This window comes from Pogoniulus pusillus, chromosome 22 (genome assembly GCF_015220805.1).
Source record: "Pogoniulus pusillus isolate bPogPus1 chromosome 22, bPogPus1.pri, whole genome shotgun sequence".
NCBI lineage: Eukaryota > Metazoa > Chordata > Aves > Piciformes > Lybiidae > Pogoniulus > Pogoniulus pusillus.
The window spans coordinates 10,310,746-10,332,668 of NC_087285.1; the positions used below are offsets into that span (position 1 = coordinate 10,310,746).

General features: G+C 52.1%; 1 protein-coding gene across 3 annotated transcripts in view; it reads left to right on the plus strand.

Moving 5' to 3' along the window:
• Positions 1 to 21,923, plus strand: part of ARHGAP26 (Rho GTPase activating protein 26) — a 130,857-nt gene that overhangs the window by 81,337 nt on the left and 27,597 nt on the right. For all 3 annotated transcript variants that reach the window (XM_064161677.1, XM_064161678.1, XM_064161679.1), the window contains exons 18-20: positions 11,480 to 11,639; positions 15,033 to 15,171; positions 17,551 to 17,704. In XM_064161677.1, coding sequence (XP_064017747.1) covers positions 11,480 to 11,639; positions 15,033 to 15,171; positions 17,551 to 17,704 — 453 coding nt within the window. The remainder of the gene's footprint in view (positions 1 to 11,479; positions 11,640 to 15,032; positions 15,172 to 17,550; positions 17,705 to 21,923) is intronic.

The following is a 21,923-nucleotide window of genomic DNA, read 5'->3' on the forward strand; positions in this document are numbered from 1 at the left end:
ATCTGGGACAATCCTGCCTGGAGCCGCAGGGATCCTGTCTGGAAGTGGGGCTCTGGCTCTTGTTGTGCCTTTTCCCCCCACTTTTCCCTTTGTTTTTTCTTTCCTTTTTCTCCTCCTCTTTTGTTTCTCTGCTTTGTGTCTTGGTTTAGAGCATCATGTCCTGATACCTGGGGAGGTGGCACTGGTGCTGCCAGGGCTGTAGCCTGGTGAGTCCCATGCTAGTCTCAGTCCTGTGCTGAAGCTGGTGCCACTGGGTATCCCTAGAGCCTCTCTATTGATGCATCTTCAGCCTCATCCAGCCCAGTCTTGTGAGCAGCCAGTAGGGATGGGTTAAGAGAGAGGCAGAGTGGGGATGCCCAGCCCAGTTGCAGCTCCCCAGAGCTTCATCCCTACCACAGAAACCACTGGGCACCAGGTCGATCACCTGCTGTTGTCCATAGAGGTGTAAATGCATGGTGGACCTGCTGTGTGTGTGCACTGCAGGCAGGGCAAAAGCTGTGAACTAGCTTAGGGAGTAAGGAGGAGTAAGAAGGGGAACTTGGGCTGATGATTGAAAGTTTGGGCTGCTAGTGGAAAGTTTGGGCTGATAAGAATAAGGAAAGAAAGTTTGGGCTGCTAGTGGGAACTTTGGGCTGATGATGGAAAGTTTGGGCTGATGATAGAAAGTTGAAGGAAGGTAAAGTGAAAGGAAAGTTTTAACTGATCAGAATAAGGAAGAAGGAAAGTTTTAGGTTGCTCCTGTAATCCAAAGCAAAACAAGAACATCCTTAGTTTTGAAAGTACAGTTTAAGTACCTATGTTAAATCATCCTTTTCCCAGCTGGAGCTGAGCCCTCTTGGATCAATCAACCCCCCCCTTTGTTTGATGCCTTTGACACCATCAGCAGGTGCAGCCCCTTGTTCTGCGTGGGAAAAGTTGTGGAGTGAGGCAGCAAGCTCCTGCCCAAGGGGCTTTGGAAGGAGCAGCCTGGGAGGGTGGGTAGAGGGGAAGGTGATGCTTTGGCAGCATGCCATGGACCCATCCTCATTCCTGGCTCCAGGCACGGTGTCCTCCACATCTGTTTCCTCAGCAGAACTGGGCTGAGTGCAGACTTTGGGGTATTTTTAACCAGAGATTGCTCTGCAGATGGCTTTGAAACCCCAGCACACCCATCTCACCTGGCTGACTTAATTCCAGAGTTTAACTGGAACCATGTGTAGCTCTGTGGGGAGACAAAGGCTGTGGAGGTCCCCAGGCCACAGCAGGGCTCTGTTTGAGCTTCCCTGGCTCCTCAAAAGCTGTCCCAGTGCTGGGGACCTCTGTGTGGCTTTGCTGTCATGTCTCTCTTGTTTTCTTAGTGTTTCCACTAGGCTCCTGAAGAGAAGTTTTCATCTACTGCCAGAAAATAATCCACAGGGTTGCTGATAAGGCGCTGGTAGATCAGCTCCTTCCTCCTGCTTGAGGCAGAGCATGTTGGCCAGACAGAATCCTAGAATGGTTTGAGTCAGAAGGGACCTTAAAGATCATCTAGTTCCAACCCTCTGCCGTGGGCAGGGGCATCTTTCACTAGCCCAGGCTGCTCAGTGAGGTAGATAGAGAGTGAGTGTGGTTCTGAGCTGTTTGCAACTAGCAGCTGGCATAGGGATGCTGCTGTGAATGCATCCCCTTCTTTTCCTGGTGATTTCTCCACTCAGGACTTGTGGTCAGGGGAATCTTGCCACTGCTGAAGCCCTTCTGCAGGAGGCAGCCCATGCTCAAGGAGCAGCTCTGGTGTAGCGCAGTGAGTGCTTGTGAACCATTCATGCTTTGGACCTGGAGGTGCCAAAGGCTCATGGGGCAGGAGCAAACCCTTCAGTATCCCAGAGTAACTATGGGGGTTTGGGTTGCTGTTTGAAGGGCTTTTAACTATGTCAAGTTTACCTTGAATCTCTTAAAACTGCTTCCTTATAAAGGCCTTATCCCAGAATCCCAGCGTGGTGGGGGTTGGAAGGGACCTCTGGGGATCATCCTGTCCAACCACACTGCTGAAGAAGGGGCACTCACAGCAGCTTGTCCAGAATCACGGTGGCTACATGGGTTTGGAAGTTCTCCAGAGGAGACTCCACAGCATCTCTGGGCAGCCTGCTCCAGGACTTCAGCACCTTCACACCAAAGAACTTCTTCTCCTGTTCAGATGAAACCTCCTGCGTTCCAGCTTGTGCCTGTTGCCCCTTGACGCTGGGCACCACTGACAAGAGTCTGGCCTTATCCTCTTGCCCCCCAACATGTCCTTTTAGCTCTTGCTGAGCACTGAGCAGGTCCCCTCTCAGGCTGCTCTTCTCCAGGCTCAACAGCCTTTCCTCCTCACAGAGATGTTCCAGGATGCTCAGCATCTCTGTAGCCCTCATGTCCTCCTGCCCTTCCCTTCTGTGCTTTGTGGAGGAGCTGGTGATACACTGCAGAGTGGGGAGAGCTGGGAGTGAAGGTGCTGCTGTGAGCATGGTGCTGGTGGGTGTGCAGCTCCCTGGGGACACAGAGCAGGGGACATGGCGTGCACGCTGCAGAGCCTGTGTGCCCTGCCCCTCAGCAGCCCTGGCTCCCTCTCACTTTTCTGGTTCTGTTTTTAAGATGAGATTCTGCAGAATTTAAGAAGCAAACCTCAAAAGAAGTCTGTAGGTGCTCGCTCTGGTTTTTGGGCTTGGCTTCCTGTCGTGTGTAAGTGAGTAGAAGGTTTGCTTCTGCAAATGAACTTTTCACCTCCCGGTTTGTCAGCAGCTTGCCTCTTTGCATGGTGTGGTAGCTTTTCCTTCCATCCTTCTCCAAAACATCCTTAGTTTTCAGCTGGACAGGAATGCACTTGAGAGGCTGCAGCAGATCTCTTAGCAGCTTCTTTGTGGTTCTGGTCTCATCACACCAAAGAGTGACCTCTCTATATGTGGTAACAGGTGTCTGACATTAGACTGAAGCTTACATCACCAGCACTGGTGACCAGTCATTTGGGAACACCTGATGAGGCATGTGTTGGGTTTGCTGTGGAGTTTCTGTGGTTGAACATCTCTGCTGAGTCCCCACCACTCATCCAGCATCTCACTGGTTCTATGAATCTATGAAATAGCTGAAAGGTGGGGGACAAGAAGGGGCCAGTCACCTGGCACTGGTGTCCTGTGATAGGACAAGGGGCAGTGGGTGCAAACTGGAACACAGAAGGTTCCACCTCAATGTGAGGAGAAACTTGTTTGGTGTGAGAGTGCTGAAGCTATGAAACAGGCTGCCCAGAGAGGCTGTGGAGTCTCCTTCTCTGGAGGCTTTCAAGACCCATCTGGATGTGTTCCTGTGTGACCTATCTTAGGTGACCCAGCTTTGGACAGGGGGAGCTGGACTGGATGAGGTCCCTTCCAACCCCTAACATTCTGTGCTTCTATGAATCTCCAAGAGAAGCACCAGTTCTTCATTGTTACACAGGTGTGAACTGTTGTGAGTTTGTGTTTGAACTTTGTGGTGCTGGGTAGAGCTTGTTGATAACACTTAATTGTCTGACTTCTTTTGAAGTCAGTGTTTCACAGTGCAACTGAAGCTGTGTGTGCAGCAGCAGCAGGTCACATCCAGAGTGAGCAAAGGGTTTCCAATAAATAGCTGGTGTCTCCTCCATCCCCACAGACAGGCTGAGACTTAGAGATCTTAAAGAGGGAGCTTCTCTAGATTGTTCTTTGTGCTGACCGGACCCAGCACTCAACCAGAATCACCATTCCTGGAGGTGTTCAAGAAAGGTGAGGACGTGGCACTTGGGAACGTGGTTTGATGGCTGTGGTGATGTTGGGTTGAATGTTGGAGTGGATGACATAAGAGCACATTCCCAACCCAAATAATTCTATGGTTCTGTGACCTGGCTGCTGGCTGTGAATCCTTTCCCAAGGAGGGCACTGGGTGCTGCAGCAGTGCAGGTTCTTGCTGGGAGCTTTCCAGGGGCCCGTTTGCTTTGGCTCTGTGCCATCCATCAGGTAGGCGTTGGCACAGTGCTTTCCGTCGTGGCAGATCTTTCAAAGCCTTGTTTGTTGACATATTCTTGCTCCTTCAGGCTCTTGCTGCCCCACTGGCTCTGTGGGTTCTCTTGCTGCTGGGTGAAGGCATCAGGGGTTGGTGTTTTCAGAGGAGTGATGAGAAATGGGGGCTTTGCTGGGGATGTTGGTGCTCACGCGTGGGACAGCTGGAGGCATGGTTTGGAGCTGGCCACAGCCCTGTTGCTCTGTGAGCCACCACCATCACTAATGGGTTAAAAAACGATGACTATTGTGAAGAGGGGATCATGTGTGGCAGCTTGAACTTGTGACAATGCTGTGGTTGCACAACTGTGGCTAAAATAGAGGGCAGAAGCTCAAGGCTGAGTTGTGGTGCTGGGGTTTGACCTGTATAGGGAAGAGTGGCAGATCAAGGGAGGTTCTCCTCCCTGTCTGCTCTACTGAGGCCACAGCTGGAGTACTGTGTCCAATTCTGGGCACAGAGAGCTGGGAGATGCCCTATCCTTGGAACCATTCCAGGTCAAGTTGTCTGGGGCACAGAGCAACCTGCTGTAGTTGCAGATGTCCCTGCTGACTGCAGAGTGGGGTGGACTAAATAATCAGTGATAGGAAAGGGGCAACAGGCACAAACTGGAACTTAGGAGGCTACATCTGAGCAGGAGGAGAAACTTGTTTGGTGTGAGGGTGCTAAAGTCTTGGGGCAGGCTGCCCAGAGAGGTTGTGGAGTCTCCTCTGGAGAGCTTCTAGACTCCCCTAGCCATTGTGATGCTGGGTAAGCTGCTCCTGCTTTAGCACCCCTAAGGCCATTCTGTGGTGCTGTGATCCTCCTTGGTGCCTGGTGAGCTATCCTGTGGGCTGTGGAGAGGGTGCAGGTGTCACACAGGACATCCCCATTGCAAGGTGGCTTTGTTCAGCAGCACAGGGGATAGCATTTCCAGCTTCCCTGGGGTGAGGTCCCCTTTGGCTGGCTGTATTTCTGTGGTGGAAACCGTGGTGACATTTTAGCATTAGCTTGTGCCCGAGGCTTTCACTGGGATGTCAGTGGCAGCTCATGGTGCTGCCAACACCATGCCAGGGCAGGGAGAGCTTGCCAGCTCTGTGCCACTCACTCCATCCGCAGCCTCAGGCTGAGGCTGGGTGAGCAGGTTTGGCTTCCCTTTGCCAGCACTTCTCTCCAAGATCTGCAGTCAAGCTCAGCTTGCCCAAAGGCAGAGGGAATAGTGCTAGAAACCAAGGCAACTTGATCTGTAGAGCATGAACCAGAGGAGCATTGCAGCAGTGTCTTCCCTGCAAGTCGCAGCACATCTGGAATTCAGGCTGATCACCAATCCCCCGCCTCACGTTTGGCCTCAGCTTCTGCTCCCTGCCACATGAGCCTTTGTTTTCTTGTTTTCTTTTTCCCTGGGAGCGAACCCAAGAATCCAGCTGTGGCCAGATTCACCCTGGAGAAGAGGAGAGTCTTGTTGGAGCAAGTCAAAGCACCCAGGAATGAGGCAGGAGCGTGCTTGGTCGCAGCTGAGCGGGGAAACCCGAGAGCAGCTCCGCTGCTTGCTGCTGACCCCTTGAATTCTCTGCTTTGCATCTGAAGGGTCTGCCAGCTGCCCGCAGGAAGTTTCTCCTTGTCCTGGCAGGGTGATTTTGCATCTCCCTGGTGACCTGTCCTCCTTTTGGATCTGCTGGCCTCTGTCCACATTCCACAGGACTTGGCTGCGCTCACTCGGGCGGCTGCTGCTGAGCGATGCTGCGAGCCTGCGAAGGCCTGGGCTGTGATGGGATCAGAGTCAGAGAACTGCTCAGGTTGGAAAAGACCTCCCAGGTCATTAATTCCAACCATTAACTCAGCATTGCCAGCTCCACCACTAAACTGTGACCCTCAGCACCACATCTCCATAGCTTTTCAATCCCTTCAGGAATGGGGACTCCACCACTGCCCTAGGGAGCCTGTGAGGGTACTGCAGCCCTGGAGCAGGCTGCCCAGAGAGGTTGTGGAGTCTCCTCCTCTGGTGAACTTCCAACCCTACGTGGCCATGTTAATGCTGGGTAGGCTGCTGTGGGTGCCCCTGCTTTAGCAGGAGGGTTGGACTGGGTGGTCTTCAGAGGTACCTTCCAAACCTGTCATGCTGGGATTCTATGGCTTGATGGGTTCATGGCTACTGCCTTGGTGGGGTCTTGCCAGTGTTGGTTGTATGAGGTCTTCCACACACCAACCCAGAATAATGGTAGGGTTGGAAGTGACCTCTGGAGATCACCCAGTCCAACCCCCCTGTCTAGGTGGGTTTGGAATCTCTCCAGAGTGGGAGAGTCCACAACCTCTCTGGACAGCCTGCCCCAGGGCTCCAGCACCCTCACATGAACAAAGGTTATTCTCCTGTTCAGACAGAACCTCTTTGCTTCCAATTTGTGCCTGTTGTCCCTTGTTGCTGGGCACCAGCCTGGCCTCAGTCAGAGGGGCCATGGTAAATTCTCGAAGAGTAGTCTCCTCTCTGCTTCTGTGAAAGTGCTGTTGGTAGGAGCTGCAGTGACACCCCAGAGCATGAATCCACCGTCTCAAATGGATGGTGGGTCCGGCGATGCCTTGGCCAAGCTCTCTGCATTCACTTTGTTCTCTTCTTTTCATGTATCTGGAGCCCAGTGCATTTAATTAGTAACCCAGAGCAGCCTACAGAGTTCTGGGGGTTGCTGCTGCTTGACTTTTGACATTCAGTCAAAGCTCTTAATGGTGGTGGCAGACATGAGATGGGCTTGTGCCTCTGTCAGTACGAACATGCTGCCTTGTTTTCAGCCCCAAAAGGTCTTGTTACAGTGCAGTAACAGGCACTTTGTGTTCAAAGGTTTGTCCCAGGCTTGGAAATAGAAACACTCCAGACTTAGCCTTTGTTTCCTCTCAGATGTTTGTTTTCTCTCAGGTTTTTCACTGAATCAGGGAAGATATTTGAAGGAACAAGAAGGCTCTTGGCTGGGGCTCTCTTGTGTTCATCTGAGATACAAAATAGCTGCACAAAGGGATTCCAGGCATGGAGAGCAGAGCTTCTTTGGGGAGCTGAGCTCTGGCATCTCCTAGAGAGAGGCCATTGCTGCTCAGGGAGGTGTGGGGTCCTGGTGTGGCAAAGAGCAGAATGACAGGACAAGAGAAAATGGCCTCAAGTTGCACCAGGGAAGGCTTAGGTTTGACATGAGGAACAATTTCTTCCCTAAAAAAGGTTGCAAAGGCCTGGCCCAGGCTGCCCAGGGCAGTGTGAAGTGCCCTTTTTGGAGGGGTTTCAAAGCCATGCTGTGAGGGTCATGGTTTGGTGATGACCTGTTAGTACTGGCTTAACAGTTGGACTTGATCTTAAGGACCTCTTCCAACCCAAACAGTTGTCTGACTGTCCATAATTCCTCTGCTTGTGGGGCACCACAACCTGTCCCAGTCTGCCAGGCTGATCTCCCACTGATGCCAGAGACACATTGGGAGCTGTTGTGTGCTGCAAAAAGAGGGAACAGCCAAGAAGCCATCAGTCAGTGACAGCCCAGCACACTGAGAGCACCAAGCAGAGGAGTTAAAGAGGTTGTTCTGCTCAGTTCTTCATTAGTTGTTGCTTTGCCACCCCCTCCTTGTGCTGGAAGTGACTTCTGCAAAGCGTGGATGGAGGGAGAACTGAGAAAGGATCCATCTAAATGAGTCAGTGCAATTGCTTTCAGGGCCAGAGAGAAAGAGCAGGTTAAAAAGAAAATGCAGAGAAGACTTGGAGACCTTCTAAAGAGCAGCTAGGGAAGGGCCCTGACAATGCCTGCCCAGCAGCACCCACATGAAGCAGAGGCTGGGCTGAGAACACCCCATCCCCAAAACCATGCTGTTATTTTCTGCTGCAAAGGATGATGAAGAGGTGCAATTTGTGGCAAATTGTCCTGCGGGTAATGGCTGTGGAATCTGAAGGATGTGAGAGGTGAATCATGTTTTGTAGCATGGCTTTGCTAACAGCCTTGAGAAAAGGAGATGCATGGAATGGTTTGGGTTGGAAGGGACTTTTAAAGATCATCCAGTTCCAACCTCCTGTCATGGGCAGGGACACCTTCTGCTAGACCAGGTTGCTTAAAGCCTCATCCAGCCTGGCCTCGAACACCTGCAGGGAGGGGACATCAGTTACCTCCCTGGGCAGCCTGTGCCAGTGTCTCGCCACCCTCGCTCTAAAGAATTTCTTCCTAACCTTCAGTCTCAGTCTCCCCTCTTCCAGCTCAAAACCATTGCCCTCATCCTGTCACCACAGGCCCTTGTCAGAAGTCCTTCCCAAGCTCTCCTGTAGCCCCTTCAGGTACTGAAAGGCTTCTCTAAGGTGCCCCTGGAGTCTTCTCCAGGCTGAACTGTCCCAACTCTTCCAGCCTGTGCCCATAGGAGAGGTGCTCCAGCCCTCTGATCATCATCATGGTCTCCTCTGGACCCACTCCAGCAGTTCCATGTCCCTTTTGTGCAGGGGGCTCCAGGACTGGACACAATGCTCCAGGTGAGGCCTCATGAGAGCAAAGTAAGCCAGATTTTCCTAAAGAATTTATTTGGCCAGGACCTCAGCACCTTTCAAGTTGTAACCCAAGGCCAGGCTTGGTAGAGGTGACAGCTCTGCCTGTTCTCCAGTGACGTAACATGCAGCAGGGATGAGACTTATTGCCTGGGTAATAAATAGGGCTGAAGTTGTTGCCTGGGGCAGAGCTGAAGCAACAGTGCTGAGCTTCTCAGCATCCCTTGGTGATGAGGTCCTCTTCTGCTGATAGAGGAGCTGTGGATATGGGTGAAGAAGGGAGATGAGATTTGGATGAATCATGGAGTCACAGAATGGTAGGAGTTGGAAGGGATCTCTAGAGATTACCGAGTCTGACTGCCCTGCTGAGGCAGGATCACCTAGGGCAGCCACACAGGAATGCATCCAGATGGGTCTTGGAAGTTTCCAGAAGAGGAGACTCCAGAAGATGGAAGGCATTAAGGATGGATGATATCTTCTAAACCAACCCTAGCTTATGCTGTGCTGAAATAAATGCACACAAATGAGGACTGTGGTCTCTTGGCCCTAAGATCAGTCATTAAAGCTGACTGCAACAACTTTTTGGGCCAATCCAGCAAGACCTCAGTCTCAGCCTGACTTTGTGCTGGCCTAATGCATTTGGCCAGGGAAGGCAGGTGAGAAGGAGTGAAGGGAAAAGACTTTAAAGCCCCCTTTAGATGAGGTTATGGTTGCACTGCCTCAAATCATTGAGTTTCCTGGTTGAAGAGGTCAGAAGAAAACCACAAGAGAGAGTCAGAGAGGCAGGGCTGTAGGGCTGCCACCACAGGTCCTCCCTGCGTCGCATGTGTGCGTTGTGTTACCTGGCCTGGTGTGACTCCAGCTCCCCACTCAGCCACACTGTGGTACCTGCTGAGGCTGGTCTGTGCCTCAGCAGCCCTTGGCAGTGGCTCCACAGGTCACTTGTATTCCTGAGCACTTGTGGGGGAGCATGATGAGGGCACCTCCAGGCTGTGTCCATGCTGCAGTCTGCCCTCTGTGCATGGCAGTGGGAATCTGGGATTGAGCTGGAGCAGAGATGTGCACCATTTGGGCTGACAACCGTGTAAGACCAGAGACCAGACCAGAGCTCCTCCATGGTAACCCCCAAAGGCACATTACCCCAGGTGCCAGGTCCTCAGCATGAGCCATTTCACTCTGCTGCACTCACAACATTGGAGAATGGAAGAGATGGAGGAGACAGGGAGGAAGGCTCAACTGTTGGGTCCCTGTGTCAGGTGGCTGGGTGGGTGAGGTGGAGCAGCACATGTGTGCACACATGGGTCTGGGGGTGAACCTGGGCTTCAGGTGGCTGGGTGGGTGAGGTGGAGCAGCACATGTGTGCACACATGGGTCTGGGGGTGAAGTCTGGGCTTCACGTGGCTGGGTGGGTGAGGTGGAGCAGCACATGTGTGCACACATGGGTCTGGGGGTGAACCTGGGCTTCAGGTGGCTGGGTGGGTGAGGTGGAGCAGCACATGTGTGCACACATGGGTCTGGGGGTGAACCTGGGCTTCAGGTGGCTGGGTGAGTGAGGTGGAGCAGCACATGTGTGCACACATGGGTCTGGGGGTGAACCTGGGCTTCAGGTGGCTGGGTGGGTGAGGTGGAGCAGCACATGTGTGCACACATGGGTCTGGGGGTGAACCTGAGCTTCAGGTGGCTGGGTGGGTGAGGTGGAGCAGCACATGTGTGCACACATGGGTCTGGGGGTGAAGTCTGGGCTTCAGGTGGCTGGGTGGGTGAGGTGGAGCAGCACATGTGTGCACACATGGGTCTGGGGGTGAAGTCTGGGCTTCACCTTCCAGCCTCTGCTGTCTGGGCTGGATGAGAGCGAGCTGTGGTGCAGGCAAGAGCTGCAACGGGTGCGGAGGAGCAGGGCTTTGGAACATATGAGGTCACTCATTCAGCTGGAGAGCAGCATGTGTCAGAGGTCTGACAGTTTGTTTTCAGAAGGGCTGGGAGCCTTTAGTGATTCAAGATGTTTTCCTGGGAGTGGTTTGCAGCGTGAGCCCGGGGCGGGCGGCGCGGCCGGGGGCTTTGGCTGGCCCTAGTCAATGGGCTGAGGCGGCAGGCTCGGAGCGGCACCGAGCTTCACTTTGTACTTTTCCACATGGCTGAGCCCTCCAGCAGCTCACCAGCGGTGGGAAAAATGTAAACAGGGTTGTAGAGCTCTGTGCCAGCCCTCAGGCGCGGAGGGGGTTTCCAGCCGCAGCGCTTCCATCACCTGCTGCTTTGTTTTCATCTTTCTGCCCCTCCTTTTGTTGCTTCTTTCTTTTCCTTTTCCTCTCTTGATTTTGTTTTATTTTTTTTTCATTTCTCTCTATTTTCTTTTTTCCCCTCACGTGTATCTTTTTTGCATCTTAGTTTTTGTTTTAGGCTTGTTTTATTTTTTTCTCTCTCTCCCCTCTTCCTCTCCCCTCTTCCTCTCCCCTCTTCCTCTTCCTCTCCCCTCTTCCTCTCCCCTCTTCCTCTCCCCTCTTCCTCTCCCCTCTTCCTCTCCCCTCTTCCTCTCCCCTCTTCCTCTCCCCTCTTCCTCTCCCCTCTTCCTCTCCCCTCTTCCTCTCCCCTCTTCCTCTCCCCTCTTCCTCTCCCCTCTTTCTCCCTGTTTTATTCCCTTGTTTTCCTTTTTTTATTTCTATATTTTCCCATTTTTTCTTTTTTATTTTTCCCCCTTCTTTTTCACTTCTTAAATTAATCTCTTTTTTTATCTTCATTTTTTCCTTTTATTTTTTAATTTCGTTTTTCTTTCACTTTTTTTTAAAAAAACTGTCTTTTTCCTTATTTAATTTTTCTCTTTCTCCATTTGTCATTTCTCTCTTTCTCCATTTGTCATTTCTCTCTTTTTCCATTTGTCATTTTGCTCTTTTTCCATTTGTCATTTTGCTCTTTTTCCATTTGTCATTTTGCTCTTTTTCCATTTGTCATTTCTCTCTTTTTTCCATTTTTTCCCTCATTTTTATCTTTTTTTCACTTTTGTTTTTAATCTTTCAGAGTTGCAAACAATCACAAGCAGAACCTGATGACTGTTGCTAACCTGGGTGTGGTGTTTGGGCCGACGCTGCTCCGACCTCAGGAGGAAACAGTTGCTGCCATTATGGACATCAAGTTTCAGAACATTGTGATTGAGATCTTAATAGAAAATCATGAGAAGGTAACACCTCTGCCTGCTTCTTCACATGCACTTAACTTGCAAGCACAGAATCACACGATGGGAGAGGCTGGAAGGGACCTCTGGAGATGATCGAGTCCAAGCCCCCTACCAAAACAGAATCAAGCTGGGGCAGGCCATGCAGGAACACATCCAAATGTGTCGTGAAGGTCTCCAGAGAAGGAGACTCCATGACCTCTCTGGGTAGCTTGCTCCAGGGCTCCAGCACCCTTAGAGCAAAGAAATTTCTCCTCATGAGTGCTAAAAGAATTGATACAAGAGGCAGATCTCGGCTGACTTCGTGCTTTCTGACCAAATCTGTGTTTATTCAAACCCTTGGTTATGTCCATGCTGTTGATCTCCTAAGTCGTGGTCCATTTGTTGGCCTGAGGGATGTTCTGGTTTGTCAGCAGGTAGTGGCCGTGCTGGGTGTGGAGAACAGAGCCCAGGGCAGGCATGGTGGCCCTGCTACCAGTCTCAGCACCCCCATGCTGGGGGTCCTGCCCCAGAGGAGCTGTATTTAGCAGACAGAGCTCAGAGCTCACAGGAGGGATCCCACCACGGCCAAGGCAGGCACCTGAGGCATGTGCAGCTGCCTCCTGTTTTAGCATGGTGAGCAATGAGCTACGAATAGCCCTTGGAGCTGGGACCTGGGAGATGGGCTGAGCACCACAGCCTCTGCTGGGCAGGGCTGGTGGGGTGCTGAGGAGGGCTAGGAACATGCTGGGTAGGTCTGGTAGAACGCTGAGGAGAGATGATGAGGTGCTGCAGAGGGCTGGAGGGATGCTGTGGTGAGCTGATAAGGAGCTTGGAAGGACTGGTGGAATGTTAAGGTACTGGAGAGAGTTGTGCTGGGGAGGACTGGTGGAATGCTGAGAGGGGCTGCTGAGGTGCTGGGGAAGGCTGATGGGCTGCTGGAGGTGGGCTGCTGAGATGGGCTGGTAAGATACTGGGAAGGACTGGTGGAATGCTGAGGGGGACTACTGCACTGCTGAGGAGAGCTTCTGAGGAGCTGAGAAGGGCTGGTGGGATGTTGGGGTGGACTGATGGGGTGCAGCAGCCATACAACAGCCCCGGGAGCCAGCAGCCCCAAATTCCTTTGGGGAGGCTGAGAAACAGCCAGTTTGGAAGTGGAAACAGGGTTGGGGGGGTGAAGGGGAGCAATGCTGCCTGCAGAATGAGCAGCTTGGAGCTACTTCTCCCTCAGCTAATCCCCCAGGCGAGGAGGAAGGTGTGAATGAGCTCAGCAGAGCTCTGCAGGAAGGGCTGCAGCAGGGCTGCACCATGCAGCCATCTGTTCCCAGTATGCCCAACTCCGTGCAGGCAGGTTCAGCTGCTCCATCCGTGGGAATTTTGCCAGGTGATTCATCCCTCGGCCCATGTGGGAAACCCAACCTGAGCCGGGGCAGACTCCCTGCGGATAAACAGGCTGGGCAGAGGATCATGGAGGAGAAAGTCATGGACGTGGAGAATGGGTTGGAAAACCCCTTTAAGATCATCCAGTTCAGCCATTCTCTAACTCTACTCAGTCTGGTGCTAGCCCATGTCCCTCAGCACCACATCTCTGCCTCTTTGAAACACCTTCAGGGATGGGCATTCAGCCACCTCCCTGGGGAGCTTGTTCCAGGGTTTGAGAACCCTTTCAGTGAAGTTTCTTCTAATGTCCAACCTAAACCTTCCCTGGTACAACTTGAGGCCATGTGCTTAGCCTTGGCATCACTGGGAAAGGTCCATTAGTTCCTCTCAGAGGGCTTGGTCCTGCCATTCCCACCCACCTTGTCACACTTGCAGGGTAAGCTGCCACATGAGAATGTTTGGCTCTTTAGCACTGATTTGTAGAACTTGGCACAGAGGGTTTAAGGGTTTATGTGTGCATGAGGACCTTCTTCTTCTTGCTCCATGAGACAAACCCATCAGCTGCAGGCAGCTGCTTCTCCTGCCTGTCTTGGCAAGGGCTGCTGCGGACCAGCAGTGATGGCTGCATGCTCCTGAGTGGTCACCCAGTGCTGCTGCCTCCAAAATACAATTGTCTGTTGGCAGTGCCCATCAGTTGTGTGGTAGGGCAGGGAAGAGCATCAAGAGAGTGGTGTTTGATATAGTCTAGTGAAGGGGGAGCTTCGAAGAGTTGGGCTTCCAGGAAAAGGCAGGCTTCCAGGAAAGAAACAAAGAACCAAATATCAGCAACGAACAAAGCTGCAGCTCTTGAGGTTCCTGCAGATTGGAAATTCCATCCCCTGGAGAAAAATGTGATGACTCAGTGTCCTGACAGCTGGGGCTGGGAGCTGGGGAAGGTTTGCCAAGCTGGGTTTTCAGGCTGTGCTGTAGGGAGAATGCGTGGGGACACAGCAGTGTGTCCTGCCCTGGGCACTCTGGCCATCACCATGGAGACGTGTTCATGTGGTCTGCCTCAGGCACTCTTCCCTTCACTCCAAGAATTGGATATTGTGGTGCCAAAGCAGGTCCAGAGAAGGGCAACAAAGCTGGCAAAGGGTCTGGAGGACTTCTGAGAAGTGGCTGAGTGGACTGGGGTTGTTCAGCTTGAAGGAGAGAAGGCTCATTGCTCTTCACAGCTCCCTGAGAGGAGGTCGGAGTGAGGTAGGGTTCGGTCCTTTCTCCAAAGGAACAAGTGATAAGAAGAGAGGGAATGGCCTCAAGTTGCACCAGGGGAGGTTTAGATTGAACATGAGGAATAATTTCTTTACAGAAAGGTCTGTTGAGACCTGGTCCAGGCAGTGGTGAAATTGCTGTCCTTTTGGAAGTGTTTAAAAGCTGTGGAGATGTGGTGCTGAGGTCATGGTTTAGTGATGACCTGGCTGTGCCTGGTTAGAGGTTGGAGTTGGTGATGTTAAAAGCCTTTTCCAACCTAAATGACTCTCCTCGCATCCTCAAAAGGTCACCAGAGTGCCGAGTTGCCAGGGGTTGTCACATCTTAAGCTGTGCATCTTGGATGGAGGGCAGAGGAGTGCAGAGAGGATGGGAGTGGACTGAGGCTGAAAGAGGGCAGATTTAGACTGGAGATTAGGAAGAAGTTCTTTCCAGTGAGAGTGGTAATATACTTGAACAGGTTGCACAGGGAGGTTGTAGATACCCCCTCCCTGGAGGTGTTCAAGGCCAGGTTGGATGAGGCCATGAGCAAGTTGGGCTAGTGGAAGGTGTCCTTGCCCATGGCAGGGGGTTGGAACTGGGTGGTCTTCAAGGTCCCTTCCAACCCAACCCATTCTATAATTCTGTGACTTTCTGAATGTGAAATTCAGGCAACTGCCCCCAAAATACTGCCTGCGTGAGCACCTCTCTTTGCCGGGCAGTGCCCCACCGAGCAGTGCAGCCCCGGCAGGTAGCAGCTGCCCCCTGCCCAGGGGAGGTGCCGGGGGACAACTTGTTGGTTGTGTGTCACAGATCTTTAACACGGTGCCGGACACTCCTCCGCCCAGCTCCCAGCTGCTGCTATCGCGCAAGAAGAGCACCGACTCGAAGCCTCCCTCCTGCAGCGAGAGGCCCCTGACGCTCTTCCACACCCCCCAGGGCAACGAGAAGCGTAAGTGTGCTGGGCGGCTCCTGCCTGCCCACCTGGCGGAGCTTCTCCCTCCCCCTGGCTGCACAGACCATCATTCCCGATCCCTGCCATCCCCATCCTGCTGTCGCTAAAAGGAGATGATTCCCGTAACAGGATCGGGCTTGGGTTTCCTCTGCTGTCACCATCAACAGGGTGTGTAAGGATCGTCTGGCATCCAAGCCCTTCACCGTGGGCCTGAGATGAGGCTGCATTAGCACAGTATAAAGTGTTGCTGCCCTCTCCCCACCTGACAGTCCTCTGGGCATTCCTTTTCTCATGTTGCTGAACCCCTGTCCTCACCATCAGCAGCTGCCGAGATGTGCTTCTGCACATGGCAAGGGCTACCCACCTCTGTCTCCAAAAGATGACCCTTTTTGGGTGCCCTCAGGCACTTTGCCTTTTACAGACATGAAAACTTGGCCCAGGAGGTTCTGCATTTTAATGAGGATGAGGTACCATGGTGGTTTAAAAATGCTGAAGATCAGCTTTCCATTTCTGTCACTAATGGATGCTGTGGATATTTCTGAGGGGCAGTCAGTGCTTCATTCCTGCTCATGGAGTGGCAGAAATGTGCCTGCTCGAGCTGCTTCTTCATATTACAGCATAAGCTCCATTCCCAGTTCTCTCAGTTATCCCAGAATTCCAGCGTGGTGGGTTTGGAAGAGACCTCTGGAGATCACCCAATCCAACCTCTCTGCTAAAGCTGGGGCACCCACAGCAGCTTGTCCAGCATCACAATGCCCAGGGGGGCTTGGAAGCTCACTAGAGAAGGAGACTCTGCAACCTCTCTGGGCAACCTGCTCCAGGCCTCCAGCACCCTCACACCAAACAACTTTCTCCTCCTGTTCAGGTGGAATCTGTGAAAGGGTTCTCAGACACTGAAACAGGCTGCTCAGGGAGTTGGTGGAGTCCCCATCCCTTGAGGTATTTAAAAGCCACATGGATGTGGTGCTGGAGGATGGTTTAGTGGCAGTGGCTCAGCAGCAGTGGTGGGATTGTGAGCTCTAGCTGACTGATTGGACTTCATGATCCCAAAGGCCTCTTCCAACCTCAACAGGTCTATGATTCTATGAAAAATCTCAGCCCAAGTGCTTCTTTGATGCTGTCTCAGCAGTTGCTTGTTGGACTCCAGTCACCCAGCTGCTGGAGCCTTCACATCCCCTCCTCCCCTTGCCTAGAAGAGGAACTGGGTTAACTTATTTATTTCTTCCTTTATTTATTCCCACACTGAAGGATGTTTTCTCAAGTGTCCTCCTGATGGCCTGTGATCTCCTGTGCCCGTGGGAAGCCATTACTATTTACTCCATGTTTGCCACCCCTGTTGGGTGTCTCAGCTGAGGTTTCCTACTGGTCCACTCAGCTCTTGTGGCTGTAGGAGCAAATTAAATCTCACAGCAAAGAATCCTTCATGTAAGCTTTTAGAAACATGCCACGAAACAAGGGCAGGCCTTTGAAAAGGAGGAAATCAAGGAAAGCAGGAGTTTCAGATTCCACTGCTGATCTCCCTTCCTCTTTAGATGAAACATTTCCAGCTTCTTGGCTGATAGGGCTGTTAATTCAACATTGGCTGGTAGCTAGCTGTGAGATTAGGAGGACAATTGACACTGATTTGTGAGGCTTATGGAGCTTATTTTTGGCCTCCTGCCTTGGGCAGAACATGTTTGGAAAGAATAAGCTGTGGTGTTAGACCTCACTCCATCAGCTTGGGGCTGTACTCCTCATGGCTGCTCAGAATCCTGTCGTGGTGGGGATTGGAAGGGACTTCTGGACCATCAAACTTCCTTTTACTTTCTGCTTTGGATCAGAGCCTGCACTTTGCACTCCCGTGTGTAGCTGGGAGAACCTCTGCACACCCTCCATGCAAAGCTCACAGAATTCCAGAATCCTAGCACAGTAGGGGTTGGTGCCTGGAGGTGGATGTGATTGATGCAGCACCTAATAGTCACAGAATCTCAGCATGCTGAGGTTGGAAGAGACCTCTGGTGATCGACCACTCCAAGCCCTCTGCTAAAGCAGGGCACCCACAGCAGCTTGTCCAGCATCACAATGGCCAGCTGGGGTTGGGAGCTCTCCAGACAAGGAGACTCCACAACCTCTCTGGTGAGCCTGCAGCGGGGCTCCAGCACCCTCTCACTGAGGAATTTTCTCCTCCTGGGTTCCAGTTGGTGCCCACTGCCCCTTGCTCTGCCCCTGTTTCTCATTTAGTGTCCACCATCTCTGTGAAGTGCCTGTCTCTGAGCAGGGGTTTGCACTGAGCAGGAGCTGATGCTCGGAACCTGCCAGCAGCTTGCTCTTTGCTTCTGTAGGCCATGCTAGCCCCGTGTAGTGGCTGATGGTTCTTGTGGTTTGATCTTTCTCCAGAGGAGAACAGGAACAGCATCATCAACTCCAGCCTGGAATCTGTTGTCTCATCCACTGCCAACAGCCTCCTCAACTCCACCAGCGCTCCCCAGCCCAGCCTCACCTCCAGCGACCTCGAGCTTGAAGTCATCAAACCCACCAGGCCCAATTCACTGTAAGTACAGAGGGGACAAGTGTCCTAGAGGGGCTCCATCCATCACCGGGGCTGTTTCTTACTCTGGAGTCTTGGAGGAGTGGCTGAAGGACCTGGGATTGTTCAACATGAAGAAAAGGAGGCTGAGGGAGAGACCTCATTGCTCTCTACAGCTCCCTGAAAGGAGGTTACAGTGAGCTGGGAGTTGGTCTCTTCTCCCTTACAGCAGGCGATAGAAGGAGAGGAAATGGCCTGAAATTGTGCCAGGGCAGGTCTAGGTTGGAGATGAGGAACAATTTCTTTGCTGCAAGAGTGGACAGGCATTGGAATAGGCTTCCCAGGGAGGTGGTGGAGTCCCCATCCCTGGAGGTGTTCAGGAAGCATCTGGACATGGTAGTGTAGACTGATGGTTAGACTTGGTCTTAGAGGTCTTTTCCAACGTTAGTGATTCTATGTTTCCATGATTCTATGAATCCCACTGGGTGCCCAGCATGAACTCTGTGTTTCTCACAGAGTCACAGGGTTGTTTGGGTCAGAAAAGACCTCTAAGGTCCTCAAGTCCAACTATCAACCCAACACCACCACGGCCATTAAACCATAGAACCCTTAAAGCTGGAAAAGACCTCCAAGATCATCAACCCCAACCTTCAGCCTAAGGCAACCACTCAGTGTAAGCAGTGGACTTAGCTCCTGTGGGTTGCAGCAGTCAGGAGCTGTCAGCTCTGGTTGTTTTGCACAGCCCACCCCATCTGCTGATAACTCCAGCCAGCATGAAGGACTTCTCCTCGGAGTGCAGTCCTCTGGCTGTTGTCAGTACAGTTGATCTGCAGCCAAGTCTGTGCCATTGCTTCTGCTATTGCTTCCTTCAGCTGGGAAGTTCAAGGGAACAAGCAGCGAGCTCAGCAAGGCCTCCCTGGGGACAGCTGGGTTATTTATGAAGTCCCCTGAACTTGACACAGCTGAGCCCTTGCGCCCATGGCCAGCACTGCTGGGGGAATTTCCTTCCTGCTCTGGCTCTGCCAGGCCCAAGAGCATTTTCCCACAGTACAAACCCTCCTTGGACATGTGAAGATCTGCTCAGACCTCCGAGAGCCACTGCAGTCCATACAAGTTGGAGCCAGTTTTCTATCCCCCATCCTCCTTCCATGTCTCTGCCCATGCCTGCTGCTCCTGTCATGGTTCTTTGTGGCCTGGCCATGTGTGGTGACCTTTACAATTAAGGGAGGCCTTCCTTCCCACCCCTCCTGCCCTCCCACAGGTTCCAAACACTTCCAATTCCCACTCAACTGTAGAGGCCCCCAGTACCCTGAGAGCAACCAGTGACATTTTTGCTTTAGTTGCTTTTGCCTGGTTGTCAGCAAATGGGGGATATTGGTCAACAACCAGCTGAAGATGAGCCATTGTGTGCCCAGGTGGGCAAGAAGCATCCTGGCCTGAATCAGCAATGGTGTGGTCAGCAGGACCAGGACAGGGTTTGTCCCCCTGGACTGAGCACTGATGATGCTGCACCTCAAATCCTGGGCTCAATTTTGTGCCCCTCACCCCTAGAAGGACATTGAGGGGCTGGAGCAGGTTCAGAGAAGGGCAACAAAGCTGGTGAAGGGTCTGGAGAACAGGGCTGGTGAGGAGCAGCTGAGGGACCTAGGGTTGTTTAGTCTGGAGAAAAGGAGTCTGAGGAGAAACCTCATTGCTCTCTACAACTCCCAGAAAGGAGGTTGAAGCCAGGTGGGGCTTGGTCTTGTCTCCCAAGGAACAAGTGATAGGAGAAGAGAAAGTACCTTAAGTTGCACCAGGGCAAGTTTAGGTTGGACATGAGGAACAGTTTCTTCCCCTTGAGGGTTGTCAAGCTCTGAAACAGGCTGCACAGGCAGTGCTGGAGCCTCCATCTCCAGAGGGGTTTAAAAACCATGTAGATGTGGCACCGAGTGGCATGGGTGACTTGGTAGTGCTGGGGTAATGCTTGGACTTGATGATCTGAAAGGTCTCCACCCAAAACTAGACCATGATTCTGCAGAAGCATTGCTAAGGACTCAGAATGGTTGGGTGCCAGGGTGGGTGCTGGTAGAGATGGTGAAACCTGTTGCAGTTGGCTTGGTTGCCAGCAGGGGCTGGGATTTGGGGAGTCTGGGGTGCAATCCTTGGTGCCACCATGCAAGGACACCTCAGACCTGCCTGCAGCACAGCAGAAAGGTAAGTCCTGAGCGTGTGTGTGAGCAGAGGCCAGGCTCTGCTTTTCATCCATCCACTCTGCCTCTCTCCTCACCATCCCTGCCACTAAAACCATGAGCTGCATGAGGACCAAACCTTGCCTGGGGCTGGCTCAGAGCAAGTCTCAGCTCCTCCCAGCCTCACCTGCTCTCTGCAGATTTGCCTACTGTGAGAAAAGCCATTGTGGGGACAGAATTGAGCATCCCAAAGGTAGGACACCTCTAAATGAAGGTTGTACATCACCTGTGTGATGTCCTGAGGCAAGATGTGTGATACAGGACAAGAGGAGATGGCCTCAGTCTGCACCAGGGGAGGTTTTGGTTGGATTTCAGGAATGATTCCTTGACTGCAGGAGTGCTCAGGCATTGCAACAGGCTGCCCAGGGAAGTGGTGGAGCTGTTAAAAAGATGAGTAGATGTGACACTTTGGGATGTGGCCTTGGAAGTGTTAGGTTGACAGTTGGACTTGATCACCTTCTAGGTCTTTTCCAATGCTAACGATTCTGTATCTCTTGTCCCTGTGGTTGATTTGAGCTCAGGAAGTTAGTCACAAACCATTCCCAACATGACCATAGGATGGTTTGTGACTGATTTCCAGAGCTTCAACCAGTCATGGCTAACCAGAATGACTTAGGAAGGAACCTTAGAGATCATCTACTCTAACTGCCCTGTCATGGGATGGGTTTAGTTTGTTTATCCTTTGAGGGGGAAAAATTAGTGATGTGAGTTATGAGAGAGGGTTTGTGAGCCTGAATCTTGCTGTGACCTTCCAGGAATTCTTTGCCAAGTGTATAGATTTTCAGGTTCCAAGAATTGCCTCTTCCCAGTAGTTTATTTAATGGAAACTGTAAAGTTCAGCAGAAGAAATCAGTTAAAGCTGTGTGGGGTGTGGGAAAATGGAAGCATCTTCTTGTGATGAAGGAGCTAAGTGAGCAGACCAGCAGTGAAGCCAGGGACCTTTGCAACTCTGCCGAGTGAGATGGTGATGAGCAGGGTAACACCAGCAGCTGTCGTGGCTCTGCTGGTGGTTGGGGCTTTTCCTCAAAGCCAGCAATGATGTCCACACAGGAGTGCTCAGCCCGTGTTGAGGGTGAAAAATGAGTCTTAAGGTGAATAATACAATCACAAACTGGTTTGGGTAGACCTTTCAGGGCCACCTAGTCCAACTGCCCTGCAATCAGCAGCGACATCTACAACTAGGTCAGGTTGCTGAGAGCCCCAGACAACCTGGCCTGGAATAGTTCCAGGGATGGGGTCCCTCCCAGCTCTCTGGGCAACCTGCTCCAGGATCTCGCCATCCCTTAGTGTAAAAGAAAAATGCCTTTCACTGGATGCCACAAGGTCCTGAAGTCTCTTTTGATGACTCTTGGACTGTGGGTTGAAGCTTCACTTCCACCTACATGGCAGATGAGTAACTGGTAATAGTCCAAGGGTTGTAGTGAGCTGGGAAAGCTTGCAGTGATGTACTTAACCCAGGCCCCAGAAGGCAAATATTTTCCTGCTGTCTATGTCATTGATGAAGATATTAAAGGGCACTGGTCCCAGTATGGACAAATATAAAACACCACAAGGCAAATATTTTCTTCTCTATAACCCCAAATATCCTGATCCAGCACCTTTGACCCCAACTTTCAGTGAGAAATGAAGCTTCTGACTTCATTTTGCACTTTTTAAACAGGAGGTGGAGATGTCAGCTGCCCAGGGCAGTGCTCAAGTCCCTGTCCTGGGAGTGGTTTCAGTGCTGTGGAGATGTGGTGCTGAGGGACGTGGTTTAGTGGTGGCCTGGCAGTGCTGAGGTAAAGGTTGGATTGGATGACCTTGGAGGTCTATTCCAACAAAAATGACTCCATGCCCCTCCAGCCTGCCCACATGCCCTTGGTCTGGCAGGTCCGTGGCATTTCGCTCTTGATGGTCAGCGCTCCGCAGCATGTTGGTTGGCAGTGGTGAGGATGAGGAGGGTGAGGAAGGGCTGCCAGCAGCAGGTCTGTCCCCAGCCCAGCCCTGTGGCTGTTTACAGGCTGGGCTGGGGCTGG